Genomic DNA, 16,679 nt, shown 5'->3' on the forward strand with positions numbered 1-16,679 from the left:
AGGAGGGTTATAAATGCCACTCGGTGTCTGATAATAACTTGGAGAAGATAATTTATGACTGACCTCCTTGGACAGATTGTCCCGTGGCTTTCAATTTCTTTCAGCTATTTGACCCAAAAGAAACTGTAAGACACATTAGTATGTGGTTCATTGATGTAATGGACAAGCGATAATAAATGAATTTGAGAAATCTTGAACTTGTTTGTGTGTTTCAAGTGAAATAATGCACAGTGGAGAGGGACGTAAACCAATCTTAAGCCCGTGCTGATAATATCCATGTGCTGATTTGTCATTCTGACAAACAGCCCGGTGAAGTTATTACCCTAATAAAACAAAAAGCCAGATCCTCGAGCAATGTCTGTGTTTCCAGGAGCCAGGAGGAGAGTCCTTGAAGAAGCTCGTTGAGGAGCGGATGTGAGGGAGGACAGCAGCAAAGCGTTTGGGATCTGGAGAAGTCTGGATATAAAGGCTGACCGGGACAGGTTGAGGCTCAGACTGGTGGAGCCCTGCTCATCTTAACCAACACTTCCCCAAACAACTGACCAAGTTTGACACGGCACGTGAGTAACTTATGGCTTCCTCTGCTTCCCTCTCTCTCTAAGGGCTTCCCCTCACGCTCCTTTCTTCTGACACCTGGCTCTTTTGCTCTTTGGCCCCTTCTCGTCCGCTCATGTTCAGTGCAGATATCTCCGTCGCTGTTGTGAGTATCCGTTACTCCCTTCTGCTTCTTGTCCGTCTTATCTGCTGAGCCATTTGTTGTTCTGCCCCCACAGAAAGACCTTCTCATCTCTGTCCGCTCTCCCTGCCTTTTATCTCCTTTATCTGTCGGCCAACGTTTCCCTTACATAAGCAGGGGGATCCTCTTGCGTCCTTCTCCCTGCTTTTATCAGTTTTAGTTTTCCTTGCACCTCTTGTCAATTGCTGACCTGCTTTTGCTGTCACATCGTTCTCTCAAGCACTCACCAAGTTCTGCTTGCAGCCTGGCTGGCACCCTCCCCCTCCAGGGGCCACCCGGGCTCCGGCTCTTTTGTCAGTCCCTGGCGATGCGCTGTGCGCCAACGAGCGAATCGATGCGCAGCATAAAGGTGTGCGCGTGTACATGTGTGCAGGCGAGAGGAGGATGAGCATGCGTGGAGCGGTGGCGGGTTGCGTGGTGCTGGTGTGCCTCCTGGCTCTGGTGGTGGAGAGGACAGAGGGACACATCACCTTCTTCAGTCCCAAGGAGATATTGAAGATGAAGGTACTCAGCTCGGGTCAAACTGATTACAGAACGTCAGTCAGTAGCTTTTTTTATAAAAGCTACTGACTGCTACAATTTCTGACAAAATGGTCTGGAAATGTGTACATTTAGGTTCGAAACAGAACATTTTCAAGGGATTTAATGTAACACTTTCTTTTTCCCACACGCCACTCATTTCTTTCTGTTTATATGTTATCCAGTGCCATTTTGTAAACTGATTTACTCTTATTGCAAATGTAGAGAAAGAAGCGACAGACAGTACAAACATATACAAAGTAGTTCAAAAGAAAAAGTAACAGGAAAACAAAAACTTTCCCAGAAATTGTTTTTGGTTTATTCCAAATGTAATGGATGAAAAAAAAAGATGAAACAGACATGGAGAAATGTGGCAGAAAAAAATTGAGTGTTAAAAAGAGGCAAGAATAGTGGAGAGGATAGATAGAGAGAAAACCAGAGAACAACCCCGTCTGTTTCTACAGAGGGAAAAAAGCAGAACCGAACCGAGAAACCACAACAACAGACAACATGTGGACAATAACAAACACGGCATCATTGAATAGCACACAGAGTTATTACAAGATGTATTTAGTGTCAACTGCACTCTAACATAGAGTGCAGTGTGTGAAAGAGTGTGTGAAAGTAGCTGTCACTTCTCAAATGGATTTAGTTCTGAACCATTGGTACCTCCCAGACATTTTGGGAGGGCAGGTGCTGGCAGATATTATTCTTAGAGAATGAGGATTAGTGAGATTAACCACAAGCCCTGAGTGCTGTTGAAAAGATTTTTCTGCTGATGATCACATCATCATCATCATCATCATCATCATCTTTACGCATAGACAATCCGACTTAATCAACGCAGCCCACTTTAACTGAACACAGCTTGATGAAAGCTATTTTTGTAGTGTCAAAATTATGATGTTACCCAGCTCATTTTGCCTTAGTCGTGTATTGTGAGACAGAGGTGACTTGTTTCCTGTATTTGCAGTAAAATAAGACATGAGGGCAAGCAGAATTCATCAAGGACCATTTTAACAAATGTCATGACTACAAGACACATTTGAATTAATATTTTTCTTTAAGTAATTGATACACATTGGCGTAGCATCTATTTGTGTGTGAGGGTTTGCATGTGACATTGGTAATATTGGCTTTAAGCTAATTTTTAATATTCTACACTGTAAAAAAAAAAAAAAACGAAAAAAAACTTTAACTTATAGTGAAATACAGACAGCAGTAGTTGCCAGAACTTTTGAATACGGTAAAATTTGTATTGATACGTTAAAATTCTGGTTCAGCCCGGCGTAAAAACACGTTTTTGTTTCTGTATACACTGCAGAAAAAAAAACCCAACAAAAATTCAGAAGGGCACTTTTTTTGAAGTAAAAAAAATCAGGTGCTTTAGCAACCTCTTAGTGTCTATCTGTGGATGTCCATGCTCTGAACTTTGACTAGGCTATTCTAACACATGAAGATATTTTGTCAGCCTGGAAGGTGAACCTCTGCCTCAGTCAGATATGTACTTCAACCTCTCACAGTTATTTATTTTAAAAAATAAACTAACTTTTTTGCTCCATCTAACAAGCATCTCTGTTTACGCTGTAAGAAAAGTATCCCCACAGGATGATGCTGCCACCACCAGGCCTCAGAATGGAGTCAGTGTGTTCAAAATGTGGAAAGTAACGTTTCTGCTACACCTGGGGTGTGAGCAGGATTCTTAAGAATTTGTGTTCAACTACCAAGACAAACTCTTATTAGCTGTGTTGCAGCCGATTTGATGTCGTCGGGTGACCTTTTATTTGAAAGGAAACATCTATTGGTTTTAAAACCTTGGTACAAATATGTGTCCCACTTGGAACTTGTATTTTTAACTGTTTGGTTAACTAAATAAACAAAGTGAAGAATTTATTCGTAAAACAAATTAAGATTTCACTCTCTCTTTTTTTTTTATTCCAACACCACTTTTAATCTTCATTTGTTTTATTTATTATTATTTTTGTGTGCACTTGTGCGTCAGCAGCAGAACGGTAAGAAAGACATGGAGACTCGGTCAGAGAACGGCCAGTTGGAAGAGGTCACCGTCCAGCACGCCCCTCTGATGGAACACGACGGACTTCCTGTGAGCACGCGGCCCGCCTCATCCTCAAAGTCCGTGTGACCAACGTCAGTTATTTTCTAACGCTTTGTGTGTGTGCGTCGTTTCCAGGACGAGAAGTTGGAGGTAGCTGCCCGCCTTTTACCCAGACAGGTGGATCACGTGGCCCCGGTGCTCGAGGAGATCATCCATGAAATAGTGGAGCAGAGTCGGAGAGGTGACTGGCGCCATCTTGAATTGTCCTCGATTTAGAAAAGTGTGTGTGTGTGTGTGACCACCTTTCCTCTCTTACATCCGTGTCTCTGCAGACAAATAGCGAGGCCTCGGGCGCCGCAGGGAGGAAAAGTCGTGTAAATTGTCAAGGAAAGCACTGAATGCTGTCGATGTTTCATTGTGTCTAAATGAATCAAAAGAATAAAGGGAAGTGATTGTATCGTGCCTTAGAGGTTCTGGAGTCATTCTTGAGAGATGTGTTTTAAAAATGTGCCAAAAGGTGTCACGGCACGAGAAGGTGACCTCGTGGAAAACCTGGGCCACTTAACGTCTCAATAAAACAAACATGGCGGTTCATTTGGCAGGAAGTGGTGGACAAACTGATGGAAAACAAAAAAGTTCACTTTTAGTTTGTCTGGCTTTCAGTCCCGGTCAGGCTGCTGCTTTAGAGCTTCGAGGTCAGCTTCTCGCAGAAGTCAAAGTCCTTGACGGCGAGCGCGGCGTCTCGAGCTAAAGGCGCAGGAAGCACCAGGGAGCAGTCGCTGTCAAAGTACTTCCCGGTCACCCCTTCCAGCTCCTCGGACACTGCGCAGTAGATCGGGCTGACAGCGCCCTCTTCTGGTGACTGTGGAGGGAGACAATGAAGGAAGAGAGTTATGTGTGCAGCAAATAATCTCCCCCAAACCCTCAGGGCAGGTAGACTTCTGAGGAGCCACAGGTGTGAATGTGGAGCTAGGTGTGAAATTTTCGCCATGTTGCAATTCGACAGACCGAGGAGCAGGAGGTTTAGCTTGTTGAACAGATAAATAGGATGATCTCAGATTGGATGGCTGTGTTCTCAGACAACTGAGTGATTCCTCAGTGCTGTAAAAACTACCTTAAAAATTAGTGGCTCTCCAAGCTTTTGAAACCCTTAAAAAAAATTTTTTTTGTAAGGTAAAGAAAAACTAAGAAAGGAACATAATAACCTGGTAGCACAAGTGTGTGGTCTTATTACACTAATACTTTGCTGGAATACAGTCGGTTTCAGCTTTCAGTCTTCTTGAGTTTCCCATCCGATGAACCAGAACTAAAGTTAAGCTCCTCTGGATAAATTTCCCTGGCATTTGCTATCTGCAAAGGTTTTAAGGGACATTACGCAACATGAAAAGGCAGTTCCCGGTAATTGAAGAAAATAAGGGTACATTACATACAGTGCTGTAAAACTGAAGCGAAGAACCTGCCTGAGACTGGTCAGTCTCATATGTCTGGGCAAAACAAACAAATAATAACAATAACAATAATAATAAAATAAAGAAAACTTGTGAAAGGCTTGGAGGAAACAAAACTAAAACCATTCTCTACCTGCAAGTGACCTGCAGTAAAATATGATGGTGGCTAACGTCTCTTCATACAGAAGTAGACTTTTTGTCAACCCACTTTGTGACTTTATGAATAGTTCCAACCATCAGCCTTTAGAGTAGAGGGGGAAAAAAGGCAATTTCCTTTTGCAGCTTCACACTGATCCCTAGAGTACATCCAGATCCACCAAAGAATTACTTTATTCAATATTACTGCTTTGAATTCATGTTTTTTTTTTTTTTTTTTTTTGCATTTTTAAACCCAAGTCTAAACATCCTTTTTTTTAAAACTGTTGCTAAAACAAACAAACAAAAAACATAAAAAAAAAAAAAAACATCTCTTGCTTTGTGTAAATCTTACTGGGTGGAAAAAATGAATCACAATTATAGATCTGCTGCCTGAAATGTTAAATAAAACATTTCTTATATCTTTGCTATGAAATAATTGTGATAATAGCATTTATTCTTCATAGATAAAATTGATATCTTCTTAGATTTGTACTGATCCATTTCTTCCACACTTAGCTTTAGGCCCAAAATCACGCATAACATACCCCTCTCAGCTTTTAAGTAAAATTATTTTTATTGTGTCAAGTTCATTTTCAAATGAAACTGATACAGACACTTCTTAAAGTAAAAGTAATCTTTAGCGCATTTTGTTAAAAGGTAGCATGTCAAAGATGATTCCAATAATAAAATGTAAAACCTCGAATAGCATTTTAGCGAGGAAGAATTTTTTATAATCGCAGAAAAGCTCTTTGCAGGTTTAATGAAGTTTTTTTTTTTCTTTTTCAGGATTTATAGTTAATGAGGACCAATACGAGAATCACATGCGTTACATGAGAAATGACCTTTTTTTCCCCCTCTGCAGAGATGAGCGAATCAAAGCATTCCAAAAGCAAAAACATCTGAAGATGGAGTTATTCTTGCCACCAAGCAGGAAACCCTGAACTGATTCGCTAATGTACAACAGACCTGCTCACAAAGAAAGCAACGAGCCAAATGAAGTTCAACTCACGCCCAGAGGCAAACCACTGTGAAGTGACTGGAGCAGTTCTGTAAACAAGAGTCAAAACTCTTCCTTTGAGATGCTGAGCCCACGAGAGAAGAGGACAGCTTCAAATTATTTTTGATTTAAACCCCGACTAAACACCAAATAATCACTGCTTTCTGTTTCATGCATAACTCATAAAAATAGAAAGCAGACAAAAAAAAAAAAAAAAAGAAAACTAAGGATGTATCTACATTTCAAAATTAGATTTACAGTTTTTACAATATGGGTTAGAGAAAAAATACGATGAGCAAAAATACTAAGAGGGAGCAGATGATGTTGCAAGTCTTCTGTTAGCGCCTCGTAATTTAGAAGAAAACCTTGAACACAGTAAAGAAATGTTTATTTCCAACCCAGCTTGGTGAAAGTCCATGCTGTAGCTCATATTATGAGGCTTCTTTAAAAATATTGTGACTAAACTTCCTTCGTTACAGCTGAGAAAATCCGGGTTGCGTGTTTTGGTTGTCAGATGCCACTAATGCTGATGGGATCAAGTGTTATTTTGTTGGGTTTTCTTTTTTGTACACTTTCTCCTTGAGTTATCCAGTTCATGTCCATCTGGAAAAAATTAAAACCAGGTGCAGGTTTTTGTCTGCCGCTAAACTGTCCAAGCATTGGGGTTTACGCTGCGGGCTACCAGGAGCTCGTGGGAAACTGTGAGGCGAGAGAAAAAGATGTGAAAGTTTTAAAGCTGCAAAAATAACACAGATGAGAGGCGTGGAGTAAAATTCAGGGAATAAAAATGTCAGATTTATTTTTATTTCTTTTAAAAAGTATATACTCTGAAGTTGTAACTTTAAAAAAATTGGAGAAACTGAAAGAACTACAAAACAAAGAGTAAATGAGATATTTCACCTATGAATTTTAAAGCTAAAAAAAGTCTTAATTTTGTATCTAAATTGTTAAATTAACAAAAACAAATTGGAAGAAATCACTTTTTTTTCTTCACAGTTTCTTCCCCTTTGGTCAGAGATTTCTCTAAAGTCATTTACAACAGCAGGAGTTGTAAAGGATGACACAGTCTGGCTTCTTTGAAGAGGGATTATTCAGTGGGTCTCATAGACTTTTACGAAGCTGAATTGATTTCTTAAGAAAGTCTGTTCTGGTTGCTCTGCGGATAACCTTAGAGTAAATAGCCCATTTATTTACACTCTTCATGTTCTCCACTTCTCTTCCTGCCTGTTTCTACTTTTCTGCTAAGTTTCCTTTGTGCAAACATCATCCATCCATCAGTTGCGCAATTTTACAGCTGGTCAAAGTTCTGCTTCGCGCTCTCTGATTATTGGCTGCTGCCCTTGAACTTGATTCGTTCCAGATATCCCGTGTGCGACCTTCGCTTTACGAGTTTTGCAGACGCCGACCGTATCTTCACAACGATTTCGAAATCTTTGTAAGACACAAAATATGCTCAAATAAATGTGTGCGCGCTTTTTAAGATGTGATCTGGATGTCATTACAACGGGACATATTTCAAAAATGGAACTCCATGCTTTTCATGTCATGTATGTGTTTTGGATTGACTCCATCTTTGCACATGCACTAAACCAGACATGTGTCTCAGATTACGAGACCCTGGCGTAACAGGACGAGACTTGAGCAATAGGCAAGCGATTCAATGTTTTTTAAAACTTTTGCGCGAGTTACTGTGCATGGAAGTAGTAAACATCACTCTTACCTTAAAAAAGAAAAAACCGATGAGGTTAAAAGGGTAACGGAGCCAGAATGGATAGTGTCGCATCACCTCCGTCATGACAACACCGGGGTGGACGGAGTTGGCCGTGACACCTGTCGGGTCATAAGAGAAAACATTTTTAAAAAAAGGTCACTTGGACCACTTCAAATGTGTAATAAGGTAAGAGCTGACAAGGATACATTCATTTTTGGTTGTTAAAAACGAACAATTCTTCTTTTGGGGATTAACAGATGCAGAGAACAGAAATAGCCCACACCAGTCTGAAGTCCTTGTGAATTTCCTTGCAACATTAAATATGCAAGCTTAACAAATAGCCACAACAATGTGAACGTTTACTTAAATAGTCATTTAGCAAGTTGTAGAGAAATGACAGTTGTTGTTAGTCATACATCTACTTCTGACTGACTATACTACTCAGTGTGCGCTTCTTGTGAAATGGTAGAGCTAATTTAAAACAGTTGGTTCCCTGGAATAGCCTCCCAAACATTCTTTGTTTGCACTGCTACTAGAAGTTTGATTAAAAAACACTCAGCTTGTGATGAGACACCAGGAAATTAGCAAAAATATGAAGGTACTGAGAATTGGGCTGATCCATTTCTTAATAAATTCAGAATTCATTGGGGCGGTGAGTGTGCAGTACATTCACCCTGGAATTACCCCAATATTCAAGATTTTTGCTCTGACACGCACAAAAACTACTGGCCAAAATTATGTTTTTTTTCTCTAACTTTGTTTATCTTAGGTATCCACATGGCACTAAGCCATCACTCTTCTCTTCTTGCTCACTGAACTCCTTCTTCATCAACGACTATTATTAGTGTCCAGTCTGAATATGCACCTAAGAAAATGCAACTTCTTCATGTTAAAGCGAGAACAATAAACAACTGAAAAGCGTTTCCAAACACAGTTGCACGCCTTCGCTTCCTGGAGTGAGCTTCTTGATTTGTTGACGGGTTTTGTTTAGTAGCAACCGAGACCTGCCAGATGCTGTTTGGAGAGAGCTGCACTGTTTTCCTTCCCTGCTGTTTAAGAAGGGCCGGAAAGTTCTCCATAGGATTCATCTCAGGTGAGGGAGGAGGCCACGTTTGGCAGTCTAACCTCCTCCATAATCTCAGCCAATTTTGAGCAAGCAGGAAAAGGAAAGCGAGAAAATCTTTAGAGTTAATCCCACAATATGTCTGTCAATTTTTAAATGTAAAACACTGAGATTGTGGTTTCTGGCTCAAGTATTAACCCAGAATTTTCTGTATTTCCAAGTAAATTAGTAGCAAGTAGAGATGCACCGATCAGATACTGAAAAAAGGCTCTAAATTGGATATTGGTGACAAAGTTCAAAGGCAGATCGATGCAGTGTAGCTCTATGAATTGTTACATTATATTAAGAATTTCCAATTGCGCTTTCTGAACCATTTGAAAGAAAGTTTTCATTTTCATGTTTGATCAAGGTAGTCAACCTCTTGTTGTTTTTTGTTATTTATGCATTTTACGTTGACTGTTTTTGTCCTATCTGCACTGACTGACCATTAGCTTAGCATCTTGGGAAGCTATCAGTATTTTTAAGTGTGTTGTAGTGCTGCATTTATCAGCGCGTTTTAAAAAAAAGAAATATTCTGAGTGAATTCAGTGCTGTTTTTCTGTATCGGATCGGTGTTGGCCGATACCGATCCTCCGATATCTGCATCAGTATGTGAGAAAATTGGATTGGTGTGTCGCTGCTAGTAACGTTGTCATCAAACTTCTTATTGGACTTTGCCCTACCTGTGCCCTGTAACCTTCTTGCCAGCTCATTGGTGCAGACGATGTTATGCAGCTTGGTGTGATTGTAGACTTGATCCATGTGGTACACGAGGTTCTGGCCGTGAAAGTGAGAGAAGTCCACTTTACCCCTCTTGTGGTTCACCGAACTGACGGTGACAATACGTGCCGGAGCCGAGCGCTTTATGAGGTCTGGAGAGCAAAGACGCAGAACACGCAGAGGTTTCGGATGATGTAAGAGAGATCAAAATCACTGGAAATGAACCGTGTAATATTAGTCGGTGTCCATGATGTTGTTACAGAGAAAACACGCAGGCCTTACCCAGTAGCAGATTCGTGAGCAGAAATGGTCCTAAATGGTTGGTGGCAAAGGAAGCCTCAAACCCGTCTTTGGTCATCTGTCTGGGCAAACCTGCCGTCAACAAATGTAAAGATAAGTAAAGGGGAAAAAAAAAAATCAAGTTTTACTCATACATTTATTACATCATACTGTTTTAAGACAAATCCATCATATTCATCATCCCTGAAAAATTGCATTTTTTAGTTCCGTTTTAGTCAGTTTTACTTGAGTTTGTTTATATTTCATATATTTGTTATTATTAATTGTGAAAACATATTTTAGCTACATATTTTAGAAATACTGCTATTTACAACTTATTATTTTATCTTGTTGTTTATGTGTTATGTTCTTGTTGCTGGTGGAGGTGATTTAAGACTCAAATGCAGAAAGACAGAGGCGTCAAGTGAATGAAGAAGGTTTACTGAAAAACAATGGACAAGATTTCAAAAAAATCACAGGGAGCACAGGGAGCCAGAGTAAAACAAAAACACAAAAAGCAGGAACCAAAAGCCAATAGGGAGAACTGAGAAGCCTCAGGAAAGAAGGAATTAAGATACAGAGAGAGGTGAATAAATACTGGTAGTGTGAACATTTAAACAGACCAGGCTGATTGGCTAACAGGCTACAGGCTGAGGAGAGAGAGGGGGAAAAAATGGCACAAGGGGTGATGGAGAGCACACAACAGGGGAAATAGAACATTTCCGGCTAAGATGAGTAACATATGACTAGACATAAGGAATAAATAAACATAATAAACCAAAACCTTTAGAGTAGAAACATGACTGATGTAATCAAAATGCAAAACCAAGGAACATAATGACAATCAAAACACCAAAACAACCCAAGACGCTAACATTATGTTTATGCATGGCCCCAACTTCAGAATAAGTCAGCATTTTATTTAAGCATGCTGACTTTCTCATTAAAACATATACAGTCAGTGTTTCCATGATAATCGAATCATAACTGCATCATAATCCTGTCTAACTAATGGATTTACTGTAATTACTGTCATTACTCGCCTAGTCTGTCGTATTGCTTGATTTGATCATTATGTGTTGTGTGTGAGTGTGTGTGTTTGGTGGTCTTTCTGTTTTTAACCTCTGTTAACACTGAATATAAATTTCAGTGGAATTTCCTGCAGTGGCCAATAAACATTTCCAAACCCGGGCCTCGATCACAGCTCGTCATTCAGTAAGAAAATGCCAAACTGAATGCAGTAGAGAAAAAGAAAAACATTAAACTCTGCCGCTCATCACAAGGTCGCAACACAGAGAGCTACTTTAGTCGCTCTTCATCACTTGTTAACTGGACAAAAAATGTATCTGTTACTCTGCAACGCCAAATAGCTGTCACAGAGTGATTCATTTAATCCCCAAAAAAGTGAGGGTCAGGCTTTCTCCTTTTTTGGAATGCCTTTGCCTATTTTTTGCTTTCATATGCCTAACAGATGGTACTTAACAAGCAAGAGGCTCTTTGGGGGGCTGGGGGAGTTCATGTTCCAGTTAGTCCTCAACTCTTTGCTTTACAGACAAGCCTAACTCATGTGAAGCAGAGTCTGGCTTGCTTTTGCTGAGGGTTGGTTCTGGGTCCACATTTACAAATGTTAAAGTCTGCTGCTGGGCTGGGATTGTGGAGCCCGACAGGAGTAAACACGGGCTTCGCTCGTGCAGTGGCAGCCATTTTCATTTCTACATTTGTGTCACCTGATACGGCCGCATTGTTCACGAGTATGTGCAGCGCTTTCTCCTCCTCGAGAATCCTCTTTGCGAACGCTCTGACCGAGTCCATAGATGAGAGGTCCACAATGCGCAGGTGGACGTCTGCGTTTCCTGTAGTCTGCTTGATTTCATTCAGGGCGGCCGTGCCACGGGACTCGCTTCGGCATGCTAGGATTACCCGCGCCCCACGCCGTGCAAAGTCCAAGGCGATGAACTTCCCAATGCCTGTCCGAGCAAAGAAAACAAGAAGAACACAGACACATTTAACCTGTCACAGTGACATAAAGGTCAGATGATGAAAAACAACAAATAAGCCACTTTCTAAAAACATATTTGAGTTTGTTGTAGGTAGAAAAACCTCATTACTGCAAAAAAAAAAAGCATTCAAGAAATCTACATGACAAAATTGAACAAATACCGTGAAGTTAAAGGAAAACAATCCACTGTTTGTAGATTTGTCTTCATTTTACAGTCACATTGTTAGTAGAGCAGAAAATAGTCCTTTTTGTGTTTCTGTGAAGGGCTTTTAAGTTGGAGAACAATTGTGAACAAACAGCAACATGAAGACAGAGGAACATGACGAGATGGGAGAAAGTTGTGTAAAGCAGTGTTGGGCTAAATCAGTATCCCAAGCTCTGAACATCTCACCCCCATCTTTATAAAATGAAAAAACAAAAAGACATGACCATGCATCAGAACATGAAGCCCATAATTTCTCTGGCAGAGCTGTGGAAATCAATAACTCCTGTTGGATGATCTACCAACAGGACAGCAGTTAGCTGTGATCTCCACCGATTTGGCCTCTAGAGTGGCAAGAAGAACAGGTTCAATGGAAGAAGACATAAGAAGACATAAGAAGTCACTTTGAAGTTGCTACGTTCCATACAAAGGAAAGAAAAACTTTGAAAGAAGGCGCTTTGGCGAGACAAGACCAGTATTTCAGCGAGCCAACACTATTCCAGTTATACAAGTTATCTCTAGGGAGTCCCAGTCAAAATGAGGCAAAAATATTTAGACATAGATACCTGGAACGGAAACACAGAGTTGAAACTAATAACAGAGTCAGGCTTTGAGGATTCTTTTCCCAGCATGAACGCTGACGGGGGTCATGTTTGGTAGGAATATGGATGGAGCTGACCATACCGACAGACGCTGGAGCTGACAATGACTGGCCACCCAATGCATGCGCTTTCTGAAAACAGCAGGATTTGTATTTGCATTGGTTCTAACGGTTGGTAGCCAGACAAACTAATAATCACACATTTCTCTGCATTTTAAGTATTCAAACTGAAAAAAGTACATATTCCCAAATGAATATTTCGCAGCACCATGTGTCCCACTGGTTTAAAGGCGTTATGAGTGGTTGTGAGCAGAGGCTCACCTTTCAGGCCTACCGTGAAACAATGTGGAACAAAGCATAGCCATATGTTTTAATGGCCCAGTTAAAGACTTAACCTAAAGCCAGTTGAATACCCGAGACAACAATTGGAAATTGATTTTCACAGACACTCCTCTATCCAGTCTCAAAAAGCTCAGGCTAATTTGCAAAGCGTTTACAAAACATTTAATTATTGCTGACAAAGTCATGCTCCAAAAGACTTGTGACACTATTTGTAGAAACAATGTGTGTGTGTTTGTGTGTGTGTTTCAAACAAAGTATTGTCTGGGGGCCGAATAATAATCTGAAACCCTGTTTCTGGTTGTTTCCACTTTGCAGTATTGCACTACTTTCTGTTGGTCTATCTCAACATCTCCTAAAGTACAATTGAAATGTGTGGTCGTATCTGGACAAAATGTTGCAAAGTCATACATTTCCAAGGCACTGTATTGGCCTGTTCATTGCCCCCCCAATCTTAAATCCAATCTGCTCTAACACAGTGAGACTGGCCTTGAAAAACCCTACAAATTTTTCTCTTTTAATCTTCCTGTGCTTGTGGTCTGTCTTTGATTACAGGACTTTACCCAAGAGGCAAACAGCCAAATGTTTATTTAGATCAGTGGCTGGATAAGACTCCTGCATCAGCTTTGTGATGTGCGCAACGCAGCCCAAAGCCTGCAAAGAGGGAGAAGGCTGAATTTTCAGCCACGTGCTTTGTGGATGAACTGTAATATTAACACCTTTAAGTATATTTGCTTAGAGGGCCAGGCAATATATTGGTCATTTGGACAATATGAAGAGCATTAAAAAAAGAACAGAAAAGCAACACTGCAGATCATCAGATGTTGCTATGTGTCTGGGACAGTTAAAAGAAACAGTGATTTTTACTTTATAAGAAATAAATTACATTTTTGAAGTACGTGGAACCTGATACGAGTTCACTAGTTAGATATAAGATAAAAATGTGGATTAGCCATACGGACAAAGCATTGTTTCCAAAAAGACGCTTGAACCATGACATCCTAATCTAGCCTCTGATTGAAATGCCCTTCAAGTAAAGAACTCTAAAATTGTGCAATGCCTTTGTCAGTACTACCATATTGATTCAGTTTTACAAAGGTTAAAATATATCAGCACATTCTTGGCTACACTCAACAAACAAACCAAGAAATCCTTGTAAGGTCAGAAGGTTATATTTGACTAAGAATGTAAAAGTTTAGCTCATCTTTTTATTTGCCTTCAATTCCTCATATAAAACATCTCCATTAAGCAGATTATGATATGGAAATCATCTGTAGTGCCTTGATTGAATACCAGTTTGATAAATGAACATAAATGATGTTTATTTTAATAAGTTGAAACAGCTCCAGCTAAAGGTCTTGCTGTCAGTGTTTCTAAATGTACTTCATTCATAGTAAAAGTTTAATTCTGTTTTATTATTATTATTTTTTAAACGATTAAGCTGTTTTTGGTCATCTGTGTTGTCTTTTCAGTGGTAACAAAACAAGAATTTGCCAAGAACTTGAGTCATTTTGGGGTTTACTCTCATTCAAACAAATCAGTTAGCTAATCAGCCCAGGTCATTTGCTCTGACGCTCACTCCCCCAGTACTCTGTGGATGGTCGCTTTCCAAACTAGAAATATGTTGATTTACAAATTTAAAAGTGAAAATATGTTTGAGTACAACCAGGAAACAGTGGAAACTAAACTGACACTACTGCTATCTCTTTTCCATCTTGTACATGTGTCATTGCTGCTTACATTGTCTGTTTCTCTGTAAACTGTTGAAATCGTTTTATTGTCCAGCACTGGTGTTGCGGATACTATTTCTCCCTCTGTTTCCACCACATCTGCCAGTGCAAAATCAAATTGCCAAGTGAAAAGTCTACAAAGACAAACAAATGATGGGGATCAGTACGTTTTCATTCAACCTGAACTTTTATATGAATATTGGGGAGAGAGAGCATTTTGAAAAGGCTGAATTTCATTTCAGGTTGTATGAAGTGTATTTAGTTCATATCTGCATACCACCTGTAACTTTAAACTGCCTGTAATTGAGTCTCAATGTGGAAACACAGTCAGATGAGAAAGTACTGATTAGGTCAATACAGCGTAGTGCCGCTGCAGTGACCTAATCAGGTCTATGCAGCCTGACCCCAGTTCTACCTTCAGCAGTGAAATTACACCAAATTTCATGTCTGCAAAATTATTTTAGAATGAGCGACAGCTTGGACTGCTGCATCTGTGCATGTAACCTAATTTTAGGAATTATGAAAAAAAAAAACATTGAAGTCCAAGAGAAAATTGAAACCTTTATGTCTGTATGTTGATGTCTGTTCACTCATCAGTGGTTTATCTTTCACTAGCTGTACTCAAGCCGTTTAGATAAAGAGCATTGTTGTCTTTTCTAAGTACAATGAAATAAAATTCAATAAAATGCGTATCAGACTGACCGACGGGGTGCCAAACTCCAGTCCTCAAGGGCCAGTGTCCTGCGGTTTTTAGATGTGCCACAGGTACAAAACACTGGAATGAAATGGCTTAATTACCTCTTTCTTGTGTAGATCAGCTCTCCAGAGCCTTAATGACCTGATTATTATATTCAGGTCTGGTGCAGCAGAGGCACATCTAAAAGTTGCAGGGCAGTGGCCCTCCAGGACTGGAGTTTGACACTTTGTGCAATGACCGAAGCAGTTGACGGAACCAAAATCTTTACGCCTGTTAATTACTGCCAGATTTAACCCTGATGAAAAAACATACTTGCAAACTAATTTACAAGCCTCTAATAATATTATAATATAATTTTATTTATAATTTCAATTGTGGGTCAATGCATAGTGGAGCCACACTGACCTATAAAAACCACATTTGTTAATAATTTACCTCGGTGCTCTACAGTTTCTTTTAATGTTCACATGAAGTAGTGCCTGCCTGAAGTTCAGTCAGTCAGTAGTCACGACTGACTGACTGAACTCCCGCATGCCAGGCTTCAGCAGCATGTGGTGCTTTTAAATTCCCTCAGAGAAATGAAAAAAAATGAAGTGGCAATGATGAACAGATCCAACATTCACGGTGAGCACTTGTTGAACCACACTATCAACAGAACAAATCACATTGTTACCAGATTCACAGAGATGATAAGTAAATGTGGCCACAGCGGCTCCGCGTCAGGAGCCACTGTGAGAAGCGAACCAACCTGTATTGGCCCCTGTCACTATGGCGGTCTTCCCCCGGAGGCGCGTGGGGCAGGCTTGCGGGTCCCAGACGGCTCTGCGCTGCAAGCGCACAACGAGAGCCAGCAGTGCGGACAAGGCAGCCCAGAGAGGATGGCAGAATATGTCCGTGAAAAACATATTTCCAGTCAGAGATCTTATCAGATAGTAAGAGGAGGAACGCTGCAGCGGCTCTTACGCGCTCAGCAGCGTGCGCACTGAATGAGGAGAAGGAGAAGGACGAGGAGGAGAAGGAGGAGGAGGAGAAGGAGGAGAAAGACTGCCCAAATGAACAGACAGCGTCAGGATTTATGCTGGTTGGACATTCAGTGAGGCAATGGCGTATTGTAAGGGGCTGATCCTTTTTTTTTAATGACTTCACTTTATATTTAACTCAAGGGAAGTTACTAATATTTCAACAATGCTCAATGTGACTCCAGGGGCCCCATTGTCCTGGGAGACAGGATGACATCAAACTAATCAGCTGTGAGAACCAAGTCACACTTCCAGGCAATGTAGAGGAAAAACAAAAACATATGACCTGACTGTCAAACATTTATGGTAACATAAAAAAAGTAAAGGATGACATTGCAATATGAGAGAGAATACATCTGTTGTGGATCTAGCGCCACACCGCAAGA

The 16,679-nt window shown here is 40.3% G+C and overlaps 2 protein-coding genes across 3 annotated transcripts; one reads left to right on the forward strand and one right to left on the reverse strand.

Annotated features, from left to right (window-relative positions):
- The first annotated feature begins 327 nt into the window (after positions 1 to 327).
- On the forward strand, positions 328 to 3,773 carry mlnl (motilin-like). 2 transcript variants are annotated; one of them, XM_055022140.1, is made up of 5 exons: positions 328 to 560; positions 1,110 to 1,240; positions 3,261 to 3,359; positions 3,447 to 3,552; positions 3,644 to 3,773. In XM_055022140.1, exons 2-5 carry the CDS (start codon positions 1,121 to 1,123, stop codon positions 3,649 to 3,651), a joined length of 333 nt encoding a protein of 110 aa, XP_054878115.1. In that variant the 5' UTR covers positions 328 to 560; positions 1,110 to 1,120; the 3' UTR covers positions 3,652 to 3,773. The 2 variants fall into 2 exon arrangements, with proteins under 2 accessions (XP_054878115.1, XP_054878109.1); XM_055022134.1 differs by having other exon boundaries at positions 344 to 560; positions 3,447 to 3,773.
- Positions 3,601 to 16,329, reverse strand: zgc:64106 (uncharacterized protein LOC393348 homolog). The gene is made up of 6 exons (XM_055022125.1): positions 16,023 to 16,329; positions 11,434 to 11,673; positions 9,710 to 9,799; positions 9,391 to 9,579; positions 7,615 to 7,724; positions 3,601 to 4,173 (listed from the first exon to the last, which is right to left on the reverse strand). The coding sequence occupies exons 1-6, from the start codon at positions 16,177 to 16,179 to the stop codon at positions 3,994 to 3,996; spliced, it is 966 nt and encodes a 321-aa protein (XP_054878100.1). The 5' UTR covers positions 16,180 to 16,329; the 3' UTR covers positions 3,601 to 3,993.
- Between the last annotated feature and the right edge of the window lie 350 nt (positions 16,330 to 16,679).

The sequence above is a fragment of the Poeciliopsis prolifica genome, unplaced genomic scaffold (genome assembly GCF_027474105.1).
Source record: "Poeciliopsis prolifica strain line A6 unplaced genomic scaffold, Auburn_PproV2 SCAFFOLD003, whole genome shotgun sequence".
Lineage (NCBI taxonomy): Eukaryota > Metazoa > Chordata > Actinopteri > Cyprinodontiformes > Poeciliidae > Poeciliopsis > Poeciliopsis prolifica.